Source organism: Manacus candei, unplaced genomic scaffold (assembly GCF_025592945.1).
Source record: "Manacus candei isolate 608988 ecotype Guabito, Panama unplaced genomic scaffold, ASM2559294v1 h1tg000023l, whole genome shotgun sequence".
NCBI lineage: Eukaryota > Metazoa > Chordata > Aves > Passeriformes > Pipridae > Manacus > Manacus candei.
This window is the reverse complement of record NW_026138071.1, coordinates 19,241,890-19,261,508: the sequence shown is the minus strand read 5'-3', so window position 1 is coordinate 19,261,508 and position 19,619 is coordinate 19,241,890. Positions and strand designations below refer to the sequence as shown.

The 19,619-nt window shown below is 39.5% G+C and overlaps 2 protein-coding genes across 13 annotated transcripts in view; one reads left to right on the top strand and one right to left on the bottom strand.

Moving 5' to 3' along the window:
• Positions 1 to 12,653, bottom strand: part of HYCC2 (hyccin PI4KA lipid kinase complex subunit 2) — a 53,973-nt gene extending 41,320 nt beyond the window's left edge. Inside the window, exons 1-4 of one of the 9 annotated variants that reach the window (XM_051787087.1) lie at positions 12,564 to 12,653; positions 11,922 to 11,969; positions 7,525 to 7,659; positions 6,751 to 6,896 (exon numbers count right to left, since the gene is read on the bottom strand). The gene's annotated coding sequence lies outside the window, so the exon portion shown is untranslated. Of the gene's footprint in view, positions 1 to 6,405; positions 6,427 to 6,750; positions 6,897 to 7,524; positions 7,660 to 11,921; positions 12,304 to 12,479; positions 12,540 to 12,563 lie in introns of those variants that run through there. The other 8 variants (XM_051787085.1, XM_051787084.1, XM_051787083.1 and 5 more) reach the window with 8 other exon arrangements.
• A 36-nt stretch (positions 12,654 to 12,689) lies between these two features.
• NDUFB3 (NADH:ubiquinone oxidoreductase subunit B3) lies at positions 12,690 to 16,509 on the top strand. Of its 4 annotated transcripts, none has more exons than XM_051787131.1 (3): positions 12,690 to 12,857; positions 14,128 to 14,275; positions 16,245 to 16,509. In XM_051787131.1, exons 2-3 carry the CDS (start codon positions 14,130 to 14,132, stop codon positions 16,399 to 16,401), a joined length of 303 nt encoding a protein of 100 aa, XP_051643091.1. In that variant the 5' UTR covers positions 12,690 to 12,857; positions 14,128 to 14,129; the 3' UTR covers positions 16,402 to 16,509. The 4 variants fall into 4 exon arrangements, with proteins under 4 accessions (XP_051643091.1, XP_051643095.1, XP_051643093.1 ...); XM_051787135.1 differs by having other exon boundaries at positions 12,728 to 12,853; XM_051787133.1 differs by lacking the exon at positions 12,690 to 12,857 and adding an exon at positions 13,528 to 13,633.
• Positions 16,510 to 19,619: the final 3,110 nt, after the last annotated feature.

The window sequence follows — 19,619 nt, the reverse complement described above, 5'->3', positions numbered from 1 at the left end:
GCATCAGTCACATTTAAGATGCATGGTTTGCAAGGATAAAATTAATTCTGACTGATATTCTGGTCTTACTTTTCCAATACAAGTTCCCAGACTTTAAAAAGCAAACTGAACAACAAATATAGTGACATGAAACATCACAGATCACACCACTGCTCATCAAGATGAACAATTCCAGAACAGCACAGATCTCTTCCGCTTGACCTAACAGAATATATGAGGAAGTTGAACCCTACACACATACAAGACAGAGTTAAGCCACATAGAGCCTGTTTGCTATTACAGGTAAAGCAGAGTAGCATCAAGAATCCTGAAATCTGAGATCTGCTTCAGCTTTGGCAGTTAGAACTGCTCAGACCAGTAGCTGCCTTTACTACCTCCAGCTGTCACCTCACAGGAAACCATTTGTCTTCTTCCGTGTCATGCATCACAGCACTGTTTCTGTGTCAGTCATTTTCAGTCTCACACTAGTTTTCTGGAAGTTAGAAAGGGCTTTTAAGAACTGCAAAGACCAACCTCACAAAATGAGAGGAAAAACACTGTTAATTTTTTATCGGGATTAGACAGACTGTACAAGTGAGAATTTCTAGACATAAGAAATAAAGCATGGTCCTGACTATCTTAATTCTGCATAACACAATCCATTAAGAGCTATGTGAACATCAACAATCCACATAGTTGACCCAACTGATTAAAGTAATTGTGCTATAAATATTGATGCTTATGACCAACCCTACTAACTTCACTAGAATTCCTCCAGAGCAAGAAATTACATGGCCTTTGTTGGACTCTCCTGCACAGAAAAAAGTCAAAGAAACAGTGCCTCTAAAGAAAATAAAGCCCTTTTTTATCACCTTACTAGAAGCTCTCATGAAACTCTGAAACTCAGCTTACCATAATGGGCATTCTGTGGCCCATTACCTGGAAGCATATGCTACACCTCTGTGAAATAACTGCATGAGAAGTAAAACATTAGTAAATGTAAATTAGTGCAACAACTACACCAGTTACCTCCTTTGTCTATGTGTGAGTTTAATAATTAATCTTCACTGCTGAATAGTTAAACACAAAGTATATTGTTTACACAATTGTTACTCATCTCCTATTAAACCAATATTAGAACAGAATACAGACTGATCAGTAGTAAGGAAGGACTAATTAATATTTTAGTGTGAAATCATTAATTTTTCATATATTTTAAAAATAATATTTTAAAAATTTAAAGTTTTTTGTCAAATACTGCCCTAATGTATATGTAGAAAATGTGAGTCTTTCAAGATCATGAAAACTTATGGATGTAACAGGCATCACTGAAAATCCATGCAGCTTCATGGCTATGCTTCCTTAAGTTTGTTTGGTGTGGAGAGAGGAATGGAATTTATTTATTGATGGTCAATTTTACCATGATCTAAGTTTTAAAATGTATTTTCTTGCACTCAGAAAAACCCTCGCTGAGGACTCAATGTTCTAATCTTCAGCCATTTTTACATAACCTCATCCATGGACAGAGACACTCTGGGGTTTTCTTTCTGATACTGAATAGTTTTCCTGCTAAAAAAAAAAAAAACAACTTTGAAAGCAGTTGGTAGAACAGTGTTTCTCCTTTCTTCAAGTCTCCTGAGTAAATTTATCCTTGGAAAAGGACCAGAGATGGCCTTATAAGCAAATATGTCAAAGAGTTATACTATGCTTTTTGCAACATTAATTTTCTTCAGCAAATCCTGAGTATTATATCTACTTGAAATAGAAATACATCCACAAGAACTATACTAAAAAGTTTCCTTATTCTTTTACAGGTAAGTTGCACTGCCCATCTATGTAACATTTATAATCTTACCTTTTTTAATTAGTTGCACTGGTATAAAGCAAATTCAGTCCATTCTCTTCCAACACATTATCAAAAAATTTTAATCAAAGCCTGAGTTTAATTAAACAGCCTGTTCTGTTTCCCTATACAATTGTGCTGATAGGGATCAGCAGCATTTACCAAAGTTCAAGCACCAGTCATCTGAAATTGCTAGATTATATGTTTTTGGTGTAAGTAATATACTCATCTAACAGCCTTCATACAGCATGCCCCTCAAAACACACACAGTCTTTCAAAGGCAACTTAGACAGAAGGTTTAGAAATACTGAGGTTACTGGCATGCACAGTGGACCTGCAGAGAGAACCTGACCAGTGGACCTGGACAAAAAGCAGGGCTGATCAGGCATAAACCAAAACAAAAACCAAACAAAACCCCACACCACCTGGAAAACAAAACAACAACAAAAAAATAACAAACCAACACCGAGGCACGCAGTCCACATGACTTCTTCAGCACATGAAAAAACTGTTCTGAACAAAATACAAACCCAGACCTAACACCCTTGTGATTGCAATTATGTGCAGATTTGCAAGTTAAGATGATTACACCATAGTTCTTTCTTATCAGTGAGCACTGAGAGTTTCATACTAGGGGGGGAAATCCTCACGCTTTTTGCCTTCTCTGCCAACCATCCAACTGGCACTTCGAAAAGACTTTCATAACCGTATTTTAACAATTTTGTTCCCTAATCAGTTCTATCTGTTACATTTGAATGATTAAAACCAAGATGATGGTAACTTCAAACATTCCCCTGCAATAAAAAAGGAAATCCTAATAAAAACCCTTTCCATTTCCCACAGATGAGACGCATATGCATAAACATGCAGAATTTACTTATAGCAACATTACACACTTTAGAAGCTCTAAAGTCTGCATTCACAGAGACAAAGAGATAATCAGCACAATCTATTCCAAGCCTACACACATTACTAAAGCAGAATGCCCCGGCAGTTCACAGAAATAGCAATAAAATAACTACTGTGAGAATTCTGCATAAAGCCAGTACGTGCAGCAAAGATATTTTGTCTATCAAAAGCTACCCACTGGAATATTAATTTGAAATACATCAAAACTTGATAGAGCTGACAACTCTTTACATGGTGATTAAGGTTTCCTAATTAGCATGATAATGTCCATTTAAGATTTGTTCCCTCCTCTCGCTCACAAGACCAAAAATTTATTGTCAAAATAAGCCATCAAATACAGTAAGTTACAATCATGGGAGTATCATCAGCAGAGAAGAGCAATGGACCATCACACCCACACACATCTCCACCAGCCATATGTGATAACGTTCCCACAAAATGTTTCAGTAAATTAATGAGGAGCAGTGCTGAAGCAGCGCTTTCCTAGCAGTTAGAAAGAAAAGAAAAAAAAGCAAAGCCATAATATTTCCACTCCCCCACTGACCAACAGATCTTTTTTAAGCTTTCTGCATTTATTGGATGCAATTAACATCCAGAGACACTGCACTTAAATTTCCTTGAACTTCCCTCTACTTTCTACATCGAGCCTAATTTTCTGTCTTTAGCACAAACCAGAATCTGCAAGTCTGAGAAAAAGGCCACAAAGGAAATAAAAAAACCCACCTTTGAACATTTAGTTAATTATAAGTTGCCAAACAGGGAGGGGGGGTGGTGGGGCACAAAGCACCCTGTGACAATGAGCACAATACTTGATTACACAATTTCAGCAGCATTAACACCAATTAGTATTGGCCACTGACCCCTAAGTCAGTCTGGAATCCATCCACAGCCCTTAACTTGATTAGGACTTTGTGCACAACAAATGTGAAATCCCACTGTTGCACAGTTATTTTTCTGCCCTAGTATCATGAGTTTTACTCAATTTAAACATTCAAGTAGCTAGAAAAAAAATTACCAACAAAGTTAATGTATAAACATTATTAGGGCATTTAGCAGAGCATCTTCAACCATTTTCCTAAAAATTCCAGAGTTTAATCTTGGGCTAACTTGGCAAGTTAAAAACTAAAATGCAAACATTTTAATTTAAATTAAAAATGGGAAATCAGTGCAGCATTTTTAGTTGTGCCATGCAAACTTTATACATTTACTGCAAAAAACCGTAGTAGGCCTGTAGCCAACCGAAAGGATTTCACCTATAGAGAGGAAAAATGCAAAGCTTGTATTCTCTCAAAGAGTTAACACCATGATTCCTAGAACACAGCTGCCATTTGAATGATTTAAACACCCAGATACATCAAAACCATTTTTCTGTAGCTGAGGAGACTCAATGAAGCTGAACTCTCCAATGAAGTTTCATTTCCATAAGTATTTTCATCACTAATGCAGAAACAGTACACGTTCTGTGCAGGCAGCAGTTATCACCACTAGCACTACTATACATCTTAAAGGACTACAATGCACAGTCCAAGTCCACTCAACACCTGCACAACCAAAAGGGCACCTCGGTTACTTCTGCAATTGGTCCTTTGCAGACTCATGGACAATAAGCCATGCCTAAGCTGTTTTAAAATTTTTATTTATTGTCTCAAGTTCTAACACTAATTACAGTGAGAAGAAAGAAAATCTTGTTCTCTCCGTTACCCCCAAACAAACAAAAAGGAAATTCTTATTCCACAGATACACAGAGGCTTCCCAAACTTGTGGTGTTTACAGACACACGGGGGAAGGCAAAGTTGAAGAGTTACAGCATGTGAAACGAGTCTTGGCAGATGCACATATCTAAGAAAACAGAAAAGGCAGTAGCCTGCTACTAGCCATCATGAAATGCATGTGACATCTATGATTTAAAGGAAGGGTTGCTGTCACAGGATGTGTATGAAAATAAACAGCACAGAAATACAGTTTATGAGTGCTTAGCTTAAATTCATTCAGTATTTTAAGTATTTCTTCTCTACTTTCATTCAACTGAGCCTCCAGCCCAGGATTCCCACCTCTATTTGTATTTCCATAGGTACCACTTAACCATTTCAGAGATTTTCATGTAACTCTTTCCCCTCTGACATGGCAAGATTTGCACTGCAAGCTCCTGCAGTTCACTCAAATGAAGAAAGCTATCAGAACGGCTCCCATGAAGTGTGACAAGATCAGCATCTCTCTTCCCAAAAAATTGCCACAAATATGGTTTATATAACATCCAGAAACTTAAGGATGTTACTACTTGAAACTACTGCACAGATGCAACACTGGAGACCGTTGGGTATTGCGGTTTGTCAATTACATAATTATCAAACAGAATGAATATACATAATTAACAATCTAGAAGCAGCTTTGGAAGCTCAGCAGTTTTGTCTAAGGCCTCTTCTATGCTTAGAACAAGACACAAGCAGCTTAAAAAAAAAAAAAATCTACGTGCACAAGGTTCTAGTCATTTTTCCATTCCACATCTAAACCCCGCTCACCCTCCACTGTGTCCATATTTAGCTCACATCTCTATGTTGTTTCGGCTCAACCAAACATCTTTAAAAGAAAAAAGGCAATGGAAAGTTCTCCACTGTTACACATAAAGAAATATGAGCTTTTGCTGGGATAAATCCTTCCTCAGCATGCCTTACATTTCTGTGTAAAAGGGCACATTACTATAATTTCAACTCCTCAATCACTTCTTCTGTAAGTTCACTACAGTAAATGGACTTTAACCCATCATCTGTCTGTCCCACTGCTGTATTAGTAATATGAAGAGTTTGAAAATACATTAACACTCCCTTTTACACTGTCACCATTGCACAAAGAAAGACCTGTACTATCAAGACTGGGTTCTAACTACAAACACACACTTGTCTTGTCTACTAAAGTTTTGTTTCACATATTCTAACAAACCAACGTGGTTACAACAGAAGTCTGGAAATTCAAACTCTAACCTTAATTTGGCAGAAATAAATCTAAATCTTAGCACTTACTTCAACTGTGCCAAAAGCATGAAAAGTTTTCATCTGCAAAATTTTGATAGCAGGTATCCAACTTATCGAGTGATCTCTGCCATCATCTGTTGTTACATGCAGATACTAAAGACCAGTACAACAACCACTCTAAGTAGAGAGCTTTTTTTCAATGACCACTTTTAACTGCATGCATATTCCCAACCATAAAGCGTGAGGGACAACAGTGATATACAGAAGCATCAAGTATTTTTATCAAAAAAGCATATCTCTAACCTAGTGTAATAAAGAGATATCAAAACTCAAAGTTGAACATTTAGATTTTTGTTCTTTGCCCTACTCTGATGGCATTTACCAGAATGCTTGATAAATTGCTCACTCCACCCTCTCTATAACTAAGTTTATGTAAAAGGCTCCCAGTTTCATAAACATGCCTCATTGCTGCTTCCTATGTTCAGCCATCACAATATTGCTACCACACAGTGGATGGTAGAATTGCCAGTGTAGTTTACACATGGGGCACACTGGTCATAAGATACCAGATCTTCACAAAGATCATGTTTTGAAAAAAAAATAAAATTCTAGTTAATTTGTTTTCACATGAAGGAAATATAATATTCAAATTTACAGAGAGAAGCTAACTTGAGCTATATCTAAAACAAAACCTAGTACACTTACACCCATGTGTCTCCAAGATCTTGTGCTTAGGATATTTAGAAAAGTTACTTGAGTAACTACTATGAACTTCTTTTCTAAATCAAGTTTTCTACCTTGTGGCCCTAATCCAAATCAGAACAGAGGCAGGCATGATTAGAGGCTGCTCTCCAGCCTCTGCTAAAGCTCAAGATATCTTCAAACCTAATGGAGACAGAAAAGAGAAAAAAGAAAATAAGAAGAGATGTAAAGAAGAAACAGACACCAGAACTCTTAGAAATAAGCAACCTGTCTGAATAAAAATAAAATAAATCAAGACAGGAAGGAAAAAAAACCTAAGCAAATTTTATACATATTTCACCTCATTACCTTTCAATCCAATATCTTCTCAGCTGAATGGTCATGAAAAATAAGATTATTCTTTTAAGCTTTCTCACTGTCTTTCCAGATAGATGTAGAAAAATTCCCCCAGTCCACAGATGGGTCAAGGCAGGGCAGAAATGAGGAGGAAGACCCTAAACAGAATTACAATTTAAAGATCATAAACTACTAAATATAGGGAACAGAAACAGAAAAAGATTCCAGAAGTATCACTAGTGCCCTGTATGAATCAGCAAAGTACAGTCATGCAGCCTGCACAAATGTCCATGTCATACATTTCACTTAAATAGAATTCAGAGGAACAGCAATGTGTAACTATTTAAAGAACTCGTGAACCACACACAATGCAGACACCACTAAAGGACATCTAACCAGTCTAGCTTGCTGAAGATCACAGTCAGTAAAATAAAAACATAGTAAGATTACACACAAGAACACAGACTTTGCGTTTTTGGACTGCAAAATTCAGCGTTAGTCAAACAATACAACATGCAATGACATGTCATTAGAGACTTTGTCCTATAGAAAAAGCCCACACAGAATATGCAGAAAGAGGGAATTCCTGGAAGAGTGTTTCAATAGGTTTGAACTGCAGCAACCATCTCCATCAGGTCCTGTGTTGAACAGTATTACACAGCCAGGGATTTGGCATTTTCCAAGCAGGGATATTCAGTACCAAGAGATAAATAAATACATAGTTTACCACTTTTCAGTAGTTATAACCTGACATTTTATTTCACTACCGTAGCGGGATCTCCTTACAGATGTCTCTGGCTGTCTGTTTTCAGGCAAAGTTAATAAATTTGATCCATAAAATCTAAATTCCTCTACAGAATCACACCAAGAGGTCAAGGCAGCAGGTCTGACGTAGGCAGTGGGCAGCAGAGGCAAGCTGGACTGTGCAGAACAGAAAGCCAAAAAAAGTGACTTGCCAATGATAGTTCTGTCTTTTACAAATCATCTGAATAGATTAATAATAAAACATCTACTGAAGTAGATAACCATAAGTGATTTTTATTCCTAAGAACATTTTCAAATAGAATCCATAACATGAGAAACAAAGGATTTCAGAGAAAAAAGGTTTCTGCAAGTGACAGAGTAACACTGTTATGGAGTTCAGCCTAACCTTTCACCAGGGTACATGAGATACAAATTATTTTACAGTGGCATTAAATTAAAGATGCAGATTAGTTTAAAAGTAGCTACATGGTTTGTTAGGCAAATGTGTTCCCTGCCCATATAATTTATTATTCTTAAAATATACACATGAACATAAATGTCACACAAACATCTGTAGCACACCATTTCTATCTTCTTTGGCTCTAAGGAGGGCAGAATATAAAAATCCTGCACCCAAATGCATAATATTGATAGAAAAATGTAACTCTAATAGAAGAATGACTAATGGCCACACAGGAATTTTCCTTACAATACAAACCTTCTGCTATTATTAATAACCTGCAGTACATATTGAAACAGTTTGCAAACCACACACTATTTCAGCCAGTCCCTGATTGTGGTTTATATGTTCTCTTCTTGTGGCACTACTGGCAATACAGATTTCTGTTTTACAGTGGGGTTTTACTAGATAACTATTTTTATTTCATCAGAAGTACCCCTCTAACTCTTGACCTTACATTTAAAGCTTAGAAACTAAAGTCAGAATTTTAAATAAAAATGGAGACACATTGAGTCATTCCATACATCTGCCCTGAGACTAAAGTTGAAAAATACTTGTCTTGTTATTAGAAGCATGAATTATCCAAGCAAAGGTGGTGAGAGAGAAAAATTCAACCGGCATGTATAACCAGCCGTAGATAAAACAGCAAACATAACCTCAAAATACTTTCTTACTCTCAAAAAAACCTGTAGAAAACAGCATTAAATAAGTCAAGAATTACTTCTCACAATTATTCTACTTGGAAATGAAAATAACTGACTGAATGAGCAAATCAAACTGTACTATTTGTGACTGTCTCTGCTCAGATCAATTTTCCCTGAAAATAGCCACAGGACTTAAGTGATCATTACTATGGCACAGATGTCCTTCACCAACAGTGAGATGGGGAAGTCTCCAGCCTCAATTCCTCATGTTAGTTCGTATCTTAATATAAGAGAACAAGCATAAAGAAAAGTAATGGAATCTAAAATTATTTTCCTGCCCAGACAAGTCTTTGAGCAAACACATTACCCTGATCTTTAAAGGTTCTCAACTCGGATCACACTGCCTGGGAAAGAGGTGAACAGTTCTGCCCCTCCTGATAAAGAAAACGAGGAGTATCACATGAAGTTCTCAGGTAACAGGTTGCAAAGAGAACAGAGGAATGACTTATTCACACAAGACATGAAGTGTAGTGCTTATTGACAGAAAACATGGGAGCTGTAAAAACCATACATGGGCTCGGAATTTTTTATAAATTAAGTATATACATTAAACTGAAATCCGTACCAAACATCATCCCCACTGAAAGACTGGGAGAACTGACCTAAGGAGTAGCCCTATATGCCTGCCCAGGAAAGAGTGTAAGAATAAAGCACCTGCTGTCAAATACTGTCAGCTGTGGCAGACAAGCAGGGCTTGAAACAATGGTCCTATCATACACCAGGATCTCACAGCTTTAGACTTCAAGAGAAAATAGCAGATTAAACTCAAATGGCTGTTCCTGTGAAGAACGGTCTTTGGGTTGCCCCCTCCAAAAAACCCCAAGCACACACCACAAACAGAAAGAAACTACAACTACTGCTCCAGACAATCCCTTCTCCAAGAGAAAGATGAAACAATGGTTTGAGACTGTGATACTATCCATAAAATATTTAGCCCTCTAATCATGCCTGAGAAGATAATTTCCTTCCCCACCTTTCACAGCCTTTTTAAAAGGCATCCAAAGAAACAAAAATGGACTACAGAAAGATCTTTTCCATCATCACTGTAATTAAAGCAGGTTGACCATTTTATTCAAATGACAAAAGGCTTCTAGTGACTTGTAAATGACAACTTAGACAAAGCTGGGGAAAGTAACACTCAGGGAAAAAAAGATGCGGTATTTAAATAGTTCAAATATATATTAAGATATTGAGGGGGGAAAAAAAACAGAACAACAATGCCATAACCCTTTTTTGTCATCTGAAAACTCAAAATACTTCAAGTCACTGTCAGTCACACAGCTCCGTACTCCAGAACACAGTTATGAAGAGCACACCACAAAACACTATTCAGTGCTAGAGAGAACATTAAAGGCACAGGCAGAGAACAGCAGTACCTTTAATGTATCTCACAGTCTGCTAATACACAATGCACAGCCACACAATTGCTCAGAAACATGGACTTTTGAAAGCTAGTCAAGAAAACCCTGCCACCTTCCTCTAACCCAGCAACACGAGCAGGAATCCCAACAATCATATCCATGGCTGGATACAAGCTACCATAACTTTATCCTAGAATACTTAATCTTTTTAGTAAGCATCACCACCATGCATAATAAATAAAAAAAAAAAAAACCAAAACCAAAACCAATTGAATAAACCACAAAAAGTACTGATTACTACATGGAATCCCGATGACCTTCCCACCCTAAAGGACATTCAGGGTTTTGGTTTTGTTTGGTTTTTTGTTTTGTTTTCTTACACAAAATGAAAATTTCTTTTCTTTATGTTATTTCCTTGTGCATACTACTGATTTCTTCAGACTAGCACTGTAATTATGGTGAAGCTTCCTTCTCAAAACAGGTTGTAGCAAGACTGTAGGCCCTTTTAAATTATGCAGACTCACTTGGTGAAGATACAGCTTCAAAACATCACATTGGTTCCCAAAACATCACATCCCTCATATATGCAATCTTATTTTTAAAAGACTATGGTCCATGGTGAAAGGAAATTTAGGAAGCAAAACATGGCAGAGCAGATCTCTCAATTGCACAGAGCTTTACTTATCAAGAGTCTTTATGTACTTGGAGGGGTGGGGGGAGAGAGGTAGGAACAGCTACCCAAAACCTTGTTAAACCTTGAAAGAGATGGTACTTGAAGACAAATTGTGCCAACTGCAGTCCCCTGCTACAGTTCTGTTCATCTGCAACACATCACACAAAGCCAATGCTCTGAGATCAGAACTGAACGTCCATGTTGACAGACTCAGCAATACCAGCATTCTTTTATGGATAAATAATCCAGTTATGCTTCCAAGCACCACAAAATAAATCCCCAAAACAAACAAACAAAAAGCACCAAACATAAACAAAAGCAGGACTTTGTACTTTTCCCTTGAAAAACAAAACCAAGCTATCTGGTATCAGACGTGCCTATAGGTCACTGAAAAAAATTTCTGAGAAAAATATCAGCGTTCCTCAGCACTGCTGGACTTTGAACATGTACACATTAACTTTCAGCCACAACAGGAAAAAATAAATACTTTTCAGGTATCTGACAGAACTTCATTCTCTGTAAGAAAAGGATTCAGGCACCTCACAAATAAAGAGCCCTCCTACAATTCCACCCCTCTAACATTACAGAAAAACAAATGTGTCTCTGCTCACCCTGAGAAGAGACTGCTCTGAATCTTCCAGACTTTATCTCATAGTGAAAAACATTCAATACTAAAACCAGACTGAGGCAGTCTGGATTAAACAGAGGGCACTCTATTTAAAACAGTTTCACTGTTAATAACATGATAATGCCATTCCTCCTGAAACTCTTCTCGTGGACTTCCAATATCCCTATTAAAAAAAATCTGAAACACATAAGTAGTTTTACATCAAAATATATTTTAAAAAAAGGTACTACAGCCTGTCCCAAAATTCTGCCAGCATCATGCAATAATCAGTGTTCGTTCTCATTCTTAAAAGAGTATTAGAAATTAACAAAATGGAGTTTGTATTCTGCTAACAAAAACCAGCATTACTGTATTCAGGAATAATTTAAGTCTTTATAAGTCACTGACTGTGTAGTTATCTTTCACCAGTCTCTTTTCAGACGAAGGGGACTATGCACTCAAGCTTGATGAACGCAAAACATAATTTTAATTAATCAGATACGAAGGCAATTGACACTTCTCAATCACACAGCCGCAGCATGCAAAACGCCGAGCCCCCGGAGACAAGTGCTCGGCGAAACCAAGTAACCATCCCACTCAAGAAGCAGCTGTCAAGAGAATTCTTAACTTCCACTTACCTTTCAGTGCACTTCCAGGATTTCGGGATGCCTCCCCGCTTCTCCTACGGAAACAAACACCAGCGCTCCTTTAAGACATACCCACTGCAAACCAAAAGCCAGCTCCTGGCACCAGCCGGGCTTGCGAGCACCTCCGCTTTCCCGCACGGCTTCTCCCGCTGCCGGGGCACGCCCCGAGGGCGGGCACAGAGCGGACACTGCCCGGGCCCCGCCGCCGCTCCCAGGGCAGGGCGGGGGAACGGCTCTCACACAGCACGGGCAGGGGGCGCCGGCCGAGGGCAGAGAGCGGGGAGGACAGGGAGCGGGGAACGGGAGACGGAGCGGGGACGGGAAAGAGGACGGGAGAGGGAGCAGGAACGGCAGCGGGAGCGGCGCTGGCGGGAGCACCGGGAAGAGTTCGCGCCCCCGCACGCACAGACCCTGCGGGGCTTCCGTCCGTGTCTGCACCCCAGCAGCGACCGACTCCGGCGGGCAGCCAGCGAAGGGCACGGGCCCCGCGGTGCCGGTGCGAACCCAGCCCGTTCGCCCCCCGCCCGGCACCGCCGCCCCCTCACCCCGCTCCGCTCCGCCGCCGCCAGACCCGCACCTCAGCAACGCGCCCGCCCATTGGGCCACGCCTCCCGCAACAAGCGCCGCACCGATTGGCCGCTCTCCCGTTAGCGTCTCCTTCCCCTCAGCCCCTCGGCACGAGCCGGCGCCGGTGGTCCCTGCGCGGCTCCTGCCTCGTCGAGCCGGGGCAGGAGGGCTGCCGGTGGCAGCGGGGTGGGCGGTGGCCCCGCAGCCTTCGCACCCGCGCCAGGCCGGGAGGAAGGATCGGAACGAAAGCTTCCCGGAACCCGCGTGGCTGGCTGCGCTTCCTGTAGCGGCTGGTCCCCTCTCTGCTTCCGCTTCCGGGTGGCGCTGCGTCCTGAGCAGGGTCGCGGAGCGGGCAGGTACCGGGACGGGACTGGGAACGGGAACGGGCCCTGCCCGCCGGAAGGACCCGTGTGCTAGCTGGGCAGGGCAGCGCAGGCAGGGGCGGCTGTCTCTCTGGGCTGTGCCCTCCATGCCCCGCGCGGGCCGCCCCTCGGGCACGGCCTGTGCTGGCCCTGCGGGCGGGGTCGCCCGGCTGGTGCCGCAGTGCAGCCCCCTGGCCGTGCCAGGGCATGACCTCCTTGTAGAGTGGTGGACATTGATAGCAGAGAGGTCTTGTTTTTTTCTGGCAAGGTTGTAGGCTGGGGTTTAATTCGGGGGGGGGGTATTTTCGAGTAGTGACAGCATTAATGCTGCTCTCCGAGTTTCCCTCTGCAAGAAGACCCTTTTCGCTTGCTTACAGGGCTTGGAGTCTTCTTCAAGAGTTACAGGCACCTCTGTATTCCAGTCAGTGTTCCTAAAAGTTCAGGACGTTAAATATGTTCTTTACTACCTGATATGTGTTAAAATGGGAAATCTTGGCTTGAAGAAGTCTCAAGTGCTTTGTGAAAATGGAGACTTCAAAGCTGTCATTATTTTCTTCCAGTCTTTCAGGATCTCCCTGAAAATGTCCACCTTCCCATTGGCCTTGATCGCTGTTTTTACAGAAACTTCATATTTTCATAGTTTTCTAAGGTGTATGTAAATAGAGTGTGTGTTTTTCAGCCTCATCAAATGACTGGTAAGGTGCATCTCCTTGCCCTCTCATCTCTCCTGGACCTGTGGATCACCAAAGTTACATTTCACTGAACTAGAGGCAGGTGAAAAGGAGCTGAGCAGCCGAGCCTTTGTTCCTCTCAGGTTTTTCTTCAGAGCTTGGCGCTCACAGCTCTGCCATACCTAGAGTAGAAGCTTTCGTTCTTAAGTCTTTTTGACATATTGTGGAAAGCCTGTAAGATAATGGGCCCTGGTGATGCTGAAAGGGCATTTACAGACATTGGAAGCCATTGGTTTGCTTACACTCTTCTCTGGCACAGGAGATTGACACAGCTGCTCCAGGGGTGTTGTGGTGGTGGTGACTTACAACACAGCAACACTGAACTCTGCATGGTTTGCTTTACTGGGTGTAATCACCCACTTCTGAAATGCAGCGTAAAGTCTCTCAGCTCTTTGTTTTACAGAACAAAGCTCTTTGTTCTCTGTTCCTTTGTGTTACCTCCCCATTTTACCTTTACAGGGGATTGTTCTTTGCAAGTGTGTGAAAACAAGACGACGCTCTCTGTGAAGTAACAGACTTTCCTTTTGCTGTAGGTATGGGACACGGAAACGAACACGGCCATGGCCATGGCCACAGCAAAATGGAACTCCCTGACTACAGGCAGTGGAAGATAGAGGGCACCCCACTGGAGGAGGTCCAGAGAAGGCTGGCTAAGCGGGGTCTCAGGGATCCGTGGGCTCGGTAAGTGCAGCAGCCTCAAAAATAACCTTGATGTGTTGTCTTGTAGCATCAACTGGACCTTGTCATTGAAGATCATTCTTCCTTTGGTAAAAACAGTGAAAGATGGTTAGAATTTCAGTTAAGTCTTTGTGTACTTTTTGTGTAGAGGTCACACCTTCCATCCCCTTGACCAGTCTGCACACACTGCAAGGCAGCCTTGCCTTTTGGTGATGTTCTGTGATGATACAGCTCAGGCACAGTGACCAATACCTCACCCCCCTCAGTAATACTGGGTCTGCACATGTAAGTAAGCCTGTCCTTCTCTGCAAAGAGACTCTGTGCTCAAATCCTGATGAGAAGGCAATGGAATTGACATTCTGAGTAGGAGCAGCATTCCTCATACACAACAGGAGGCCTTTATTTGAAAAGAAGTGTACTTGTATACAGGGTGGAATTGCATTCAACTGTGCACTTCATTTGGCTAAAAGTGAATGACATAATAGAGGATCAGCTTTTTCCTCTTAAGTTGTCCCACTCTACAGTGAGTATCTCCTCCCTTTTAGATAGAGCAATTCCAGATCATTTAGGAAGCTGTTAAAACAGGGCTTAATGTATTTCTCCCACCTAGTGAATTATGCAATACTTTGCTCAACCACCTTTTCATCTTGGGGAATAAAAATGCTAAATGTCTTGTGCTGTGTCGTCTGTTTCTTCTGTAAGGGAAAAGTTGCATGAGCAAACTATTCCAGGAGCCTTCATAGAAAAGGCTTTACTTCAAATCACTACAAGAAAAATGGAAGAGCAAATAGGTAATCTGTTAAAAAGTTGTTTCATGCTACAACCTCTGGAGGCGTTTGGGATTGACAGGACATTTTTCCTTCCTTTGAAATAGTTTAAAGCTGTGAACATAAAGTAAAACACACTTTTAATGATGACACAAATCTTTTGAAATATCAGTCCTTAATGAATTTTCCAGGACAGTATCACATTTATCTTGCCTCTATTTCTGTGGCTTTCCACCTTTATGGCAAATGCACATTAATGTACATATTCAATACAGAATAAGCTTTGTGAAAGATGTCATATTTGGAAACTTTAAGCCTGTATCAATTAGACCCTATACTGGCATCTAGACAATACACTTCCATGCCCAAATGTTTTCATCTGGAGTCACAAAATCCATCTGCACAAGGGAATTATCTGTGAACATAGATACCTGACCCCCTTGTTTTAAAACTCTTTATCTTCTCCTGGAAGGACAGTTCTGATTTTAGTGCTCGGTTCTTTTTCCTTTTCTTAAGGACTTCTGAGTCCTTAGAAGAGATAAACTGCACCCATCTATCTCTACAGGTAACAGTGGTCCTACTACACATAAATGTTGGTAGTCAGCTAGTGACTAAGGTTTCACTAAGAATGTATGTTGACAACAGTAAGGCAAAACAGTGTGAAGTTTGTAAATATTCCGTAGCTAAAGCTAAATACAATCTCTTCAGTCTTTTTTTTTTTTTTTAATCATCTGAACCTAATATGTAAAACAGAAAGTGCCTCCACACTAGGATGAGTTTTTTATGTCTGGAAAAACTTTCCTTGTAAGATTTAACTATGCTAGATACTGTCTAGCACGATGAGGAGCCTTTGTAGTTAGTCCATTCCATGCAAGGGCTAGTGGGTTCTGATTTTTTTTCACAGTCAAACCAGATGACAACAGTTACAAAAATTTGGGGAGGTGGTTCTTTTCCTGTAACTATGATGTTTCCTGGAGTTACTTGTATCTCAAATTATACCCGTAAAGATTTAAGAGTTAATATAGTGAACTTGACTTGTGGTAATTCCTGGTACTTAAATGACAGAACATTCTATAGAGGTTCAAAGTATCTCTAATTGAAATACCTTCAGCAAGCATTCTTTACAAACAAAGATATTCCTGCTCATGTTTATCATAGTGGCTCCACTGATCTTGGTTTTAATTTTGGTTTCATTTTTCTTCTAGTAATGAAGCCTGGAGATTTATGGGTGGCTATGCAAAACCTGTCACCATAACAGAAGTCTTTACTAGAGGACTCAAGTGGGGATTTGCAGCTTTTGTCATAGCTCTTGGCATTGAATATACACTGTTTCCTCCAAAGAAAAGTGGAGGCCATCATTGAAGATCAAATATGACAACTTAATACTTACTAATTGTAAGCTGAAACACACATAAGCCTGCTGCTCACTCTGTACTTAAAATATGCATATTAAAGTCTGTCACAGGCAAACCCGCGTTTGTTTGATTTTATTATACTTTTGTGGAAGGATCAAAAGACACAGCCAGAGCAATTTAACTGCCCTTGATCTGGGGGAAAAACAACGCAAGACTGCTCTTGGGTTTGCTGTACCACCCTTTAAAGAACAAGGGAAACTATCAGATCAGCTCTTTCAAGCCCTGCCAACATTCTGTTAAATGAAATTGAGAACGGTGTTGCTTTTAAGAGAAAATTTGTACTGTATTTGTTACGGGTTTAATAGCTATTATTTGCCAGTAAGTGGTAATGAATGATCTGTCATTTCTTAGATGTATATGTTACTATTCGCTCTTATGTCTCTAAATAAAAATACTACCTTAGAGCTTTAAAAACTACCCCAAATTGCCTCAAAGTATATGTGAAAAGACCAAGGCTTATACTTAGTCTTATTGAACAGATAATGAACTTCGCAGGCACTATGCACCAAAATAATCTGCTGTGTAATACCCAGACGTTAAAAATTACATTGCTGCCACATTTGCTTAGTAAAGTGGAATAAAATCAACTCAGCACTAACTGTACCTTATCTTAATATGACTTCCAATATACTTGACTGTACTGTGAAAAAGAGAAAGAAAAATTCTTTTTTTTCTTTGTTCTGGTGTATTAAGTACATATTTATTTTTACACCTAGAGTATTTTAATACTTTGTTTTAAATGTCCTGGTTTTCCCTAAATGATCTAACAGCTTCTGGAGTGCTTTAAGGATGCCTGGAATTAAGACTACAGAAGAAATGGGCTTGTGGGCAGTATATGTCCTCTGCAGTGCTAGGAATTTGAATTGACTGAATATCCTACTGTAAATTTTGTTAAGCCATTAGTAACAAAGTAAGGAGGATATGTTATATCATTTTTCAACCCAAACAACAGGATATCTGTGTCACTAAACGGAAAAGCAAAATTAGACAAAAAAGTGAGAAACTGTAAATGTCCCTACAAAATTATATATTGTACTTCCATGGTGAAGAAACCAAAAATTTTATGTAACCCTGTCAAAAATTGCAGGTTTACAAAGAAGTTGAAAAGTCCTAGCAAAACATAGCTAATTTTTTTTAAAATATATATATCCACACACAACCCTTTTAAGTGAGATAATAACAGAGCTTCATTCTTAGAGCCAATAAGCAACATCTGTTACTGTGTGAGTGCAGCTGTACTATTCAGCGGAGTTTGTCATCTTTGTATGACATTGCTCAAGGCACTGTTCATAGTGCCAATATTGATTTTACTAAACTTTTTTTGCCTAATTGTTTCCTCAAACATTCGTATCCAGTTGCGTCATTCCCCAAAAAACAAATCAAGAACCTACTGTGTAAGGTCTGTTGCACAAAATATTTCTATTGTCCCTCAGGCAGTACCATCCAGAATACACATTTTCAAAGGGTGGTATTCACTGCTTGTTTTCTATCTGGGTCCAAGAATAAACTTCCTAAGAGCACTGAATTTTAGATAGCTGTTCAGAAAAACGATTACCAGAGCTAGCATTACATGCAGTAGAATCAGTCTTTTTAAATGTTATAAGCCTCCCTCTTCACTGATAGAGCAAATATATCAAGCATATTCACTGTTAGACTAGACTAGTTTAGGTGAAAGTCATGCATTTATGAATTAAAGTGCTATCATTCAATGGTTTAATAAGCCAGATGGCAGTCATTGCCCTAAACAACTGCCTTTAATTTCTGATGAATATATTTTGCCAATATTGTGGAATATAAAAACGTCTCATCATTATAAGACATACAATACTCATAAAGATTTTTCTTTCACATGTATAATAATACAAATGCTGCCTGGGGATGGAGTATTTCCTGTGTATGAAAATAATAGTACCAAATCTGTCTTCACTGTAACCATAGCAATGGTTGTCCTTACAATGCCTGTCTCCCAGCATAGATATTTTACAGTGCAAAAAACAGGGTCATAAACTGCAATGGCACCTGCAGGTAAGGAACATACATGATTGTAATACCACAGTCAGGAAGCTCTTTTTGTATCTGATGCTCCATTTTCTGAAATGCAGGTGGAAATCCCATCTCCATCAGCAGTCAAAAGAGCTATTTTTGCTCTCTTGGAAAGATACTTGTGATTTATCTATTGTTTTTGCTTATTCTACCATTGATATTTACATCGTTAGCATAATCTTCCAAATTTGTATGTTACAGAAAATCAGCTAAATTATTCCAGTAGTGACTACATTGCAGTATAAATTGTCTCTCTCTGAAACTCCTGTTTCAGAGCATAATAGAATAACTGTTCTCATTACGTAAGGCACTTGCAGTTTAGACACCAGACTGTCACTGTGCATTATAACACTGCCTTGAATCACTCCTGAAAACCTTCATACAGAAAATTCCGTTGTGCTCTCAAACTACGAGCTTCTATCCTGCAATTAGATCTTTGCCAGATCAGCTTTTATTAGCTAGACTTTATACATCAATGCAAGTGTATTTTTTCTGTGTGGGGCTAATTGAAGTTAGGAGTATTTGCTTCAAGGGCTTTGACAGGAATACACTCAGGACCCATGCTTGTCTTCCAATTAAATTTACTGATTTCATTGTGGGTATCAAAACATTCAGGGATTCATCTAAACTCTTTTACATGTATGATAAGGAACTGATTTTACAGATGTTTTATACATTCTCTGTCCTCAATTGTAGGCCAAAGAGAAATCTGAAGGTCAGATAATCTAATCCTTTCACCATTATTCCAATGGAAAACTCCTTGAAAATTAGTCACTTCCCTTAGTGATTGAGCCTTTTTTAAATAATAATAATGAAACCAACACATAACAAATTAAACTAGTGATACCATTTGTATATACAGATACACGGTAATCCTGATCTAATTATGAAATTATAGCATAAAAGACAAGTGCATAGTATTTTAGGAGACATAAATTCTTAAGAGTTTTTTATTTACATAACTAGGAGAATATACAAAATTAAATAGACCAAACCTGTTATTAAAGCATATCACCTGTTATGAAAGCATATCAAAAGAAATATGTCCAAGCCAGAGATTTATATCCAGAGCCCTTTGCATTGAAACATCTAATCTTACTGCTATGAAACATCTAATCTTAC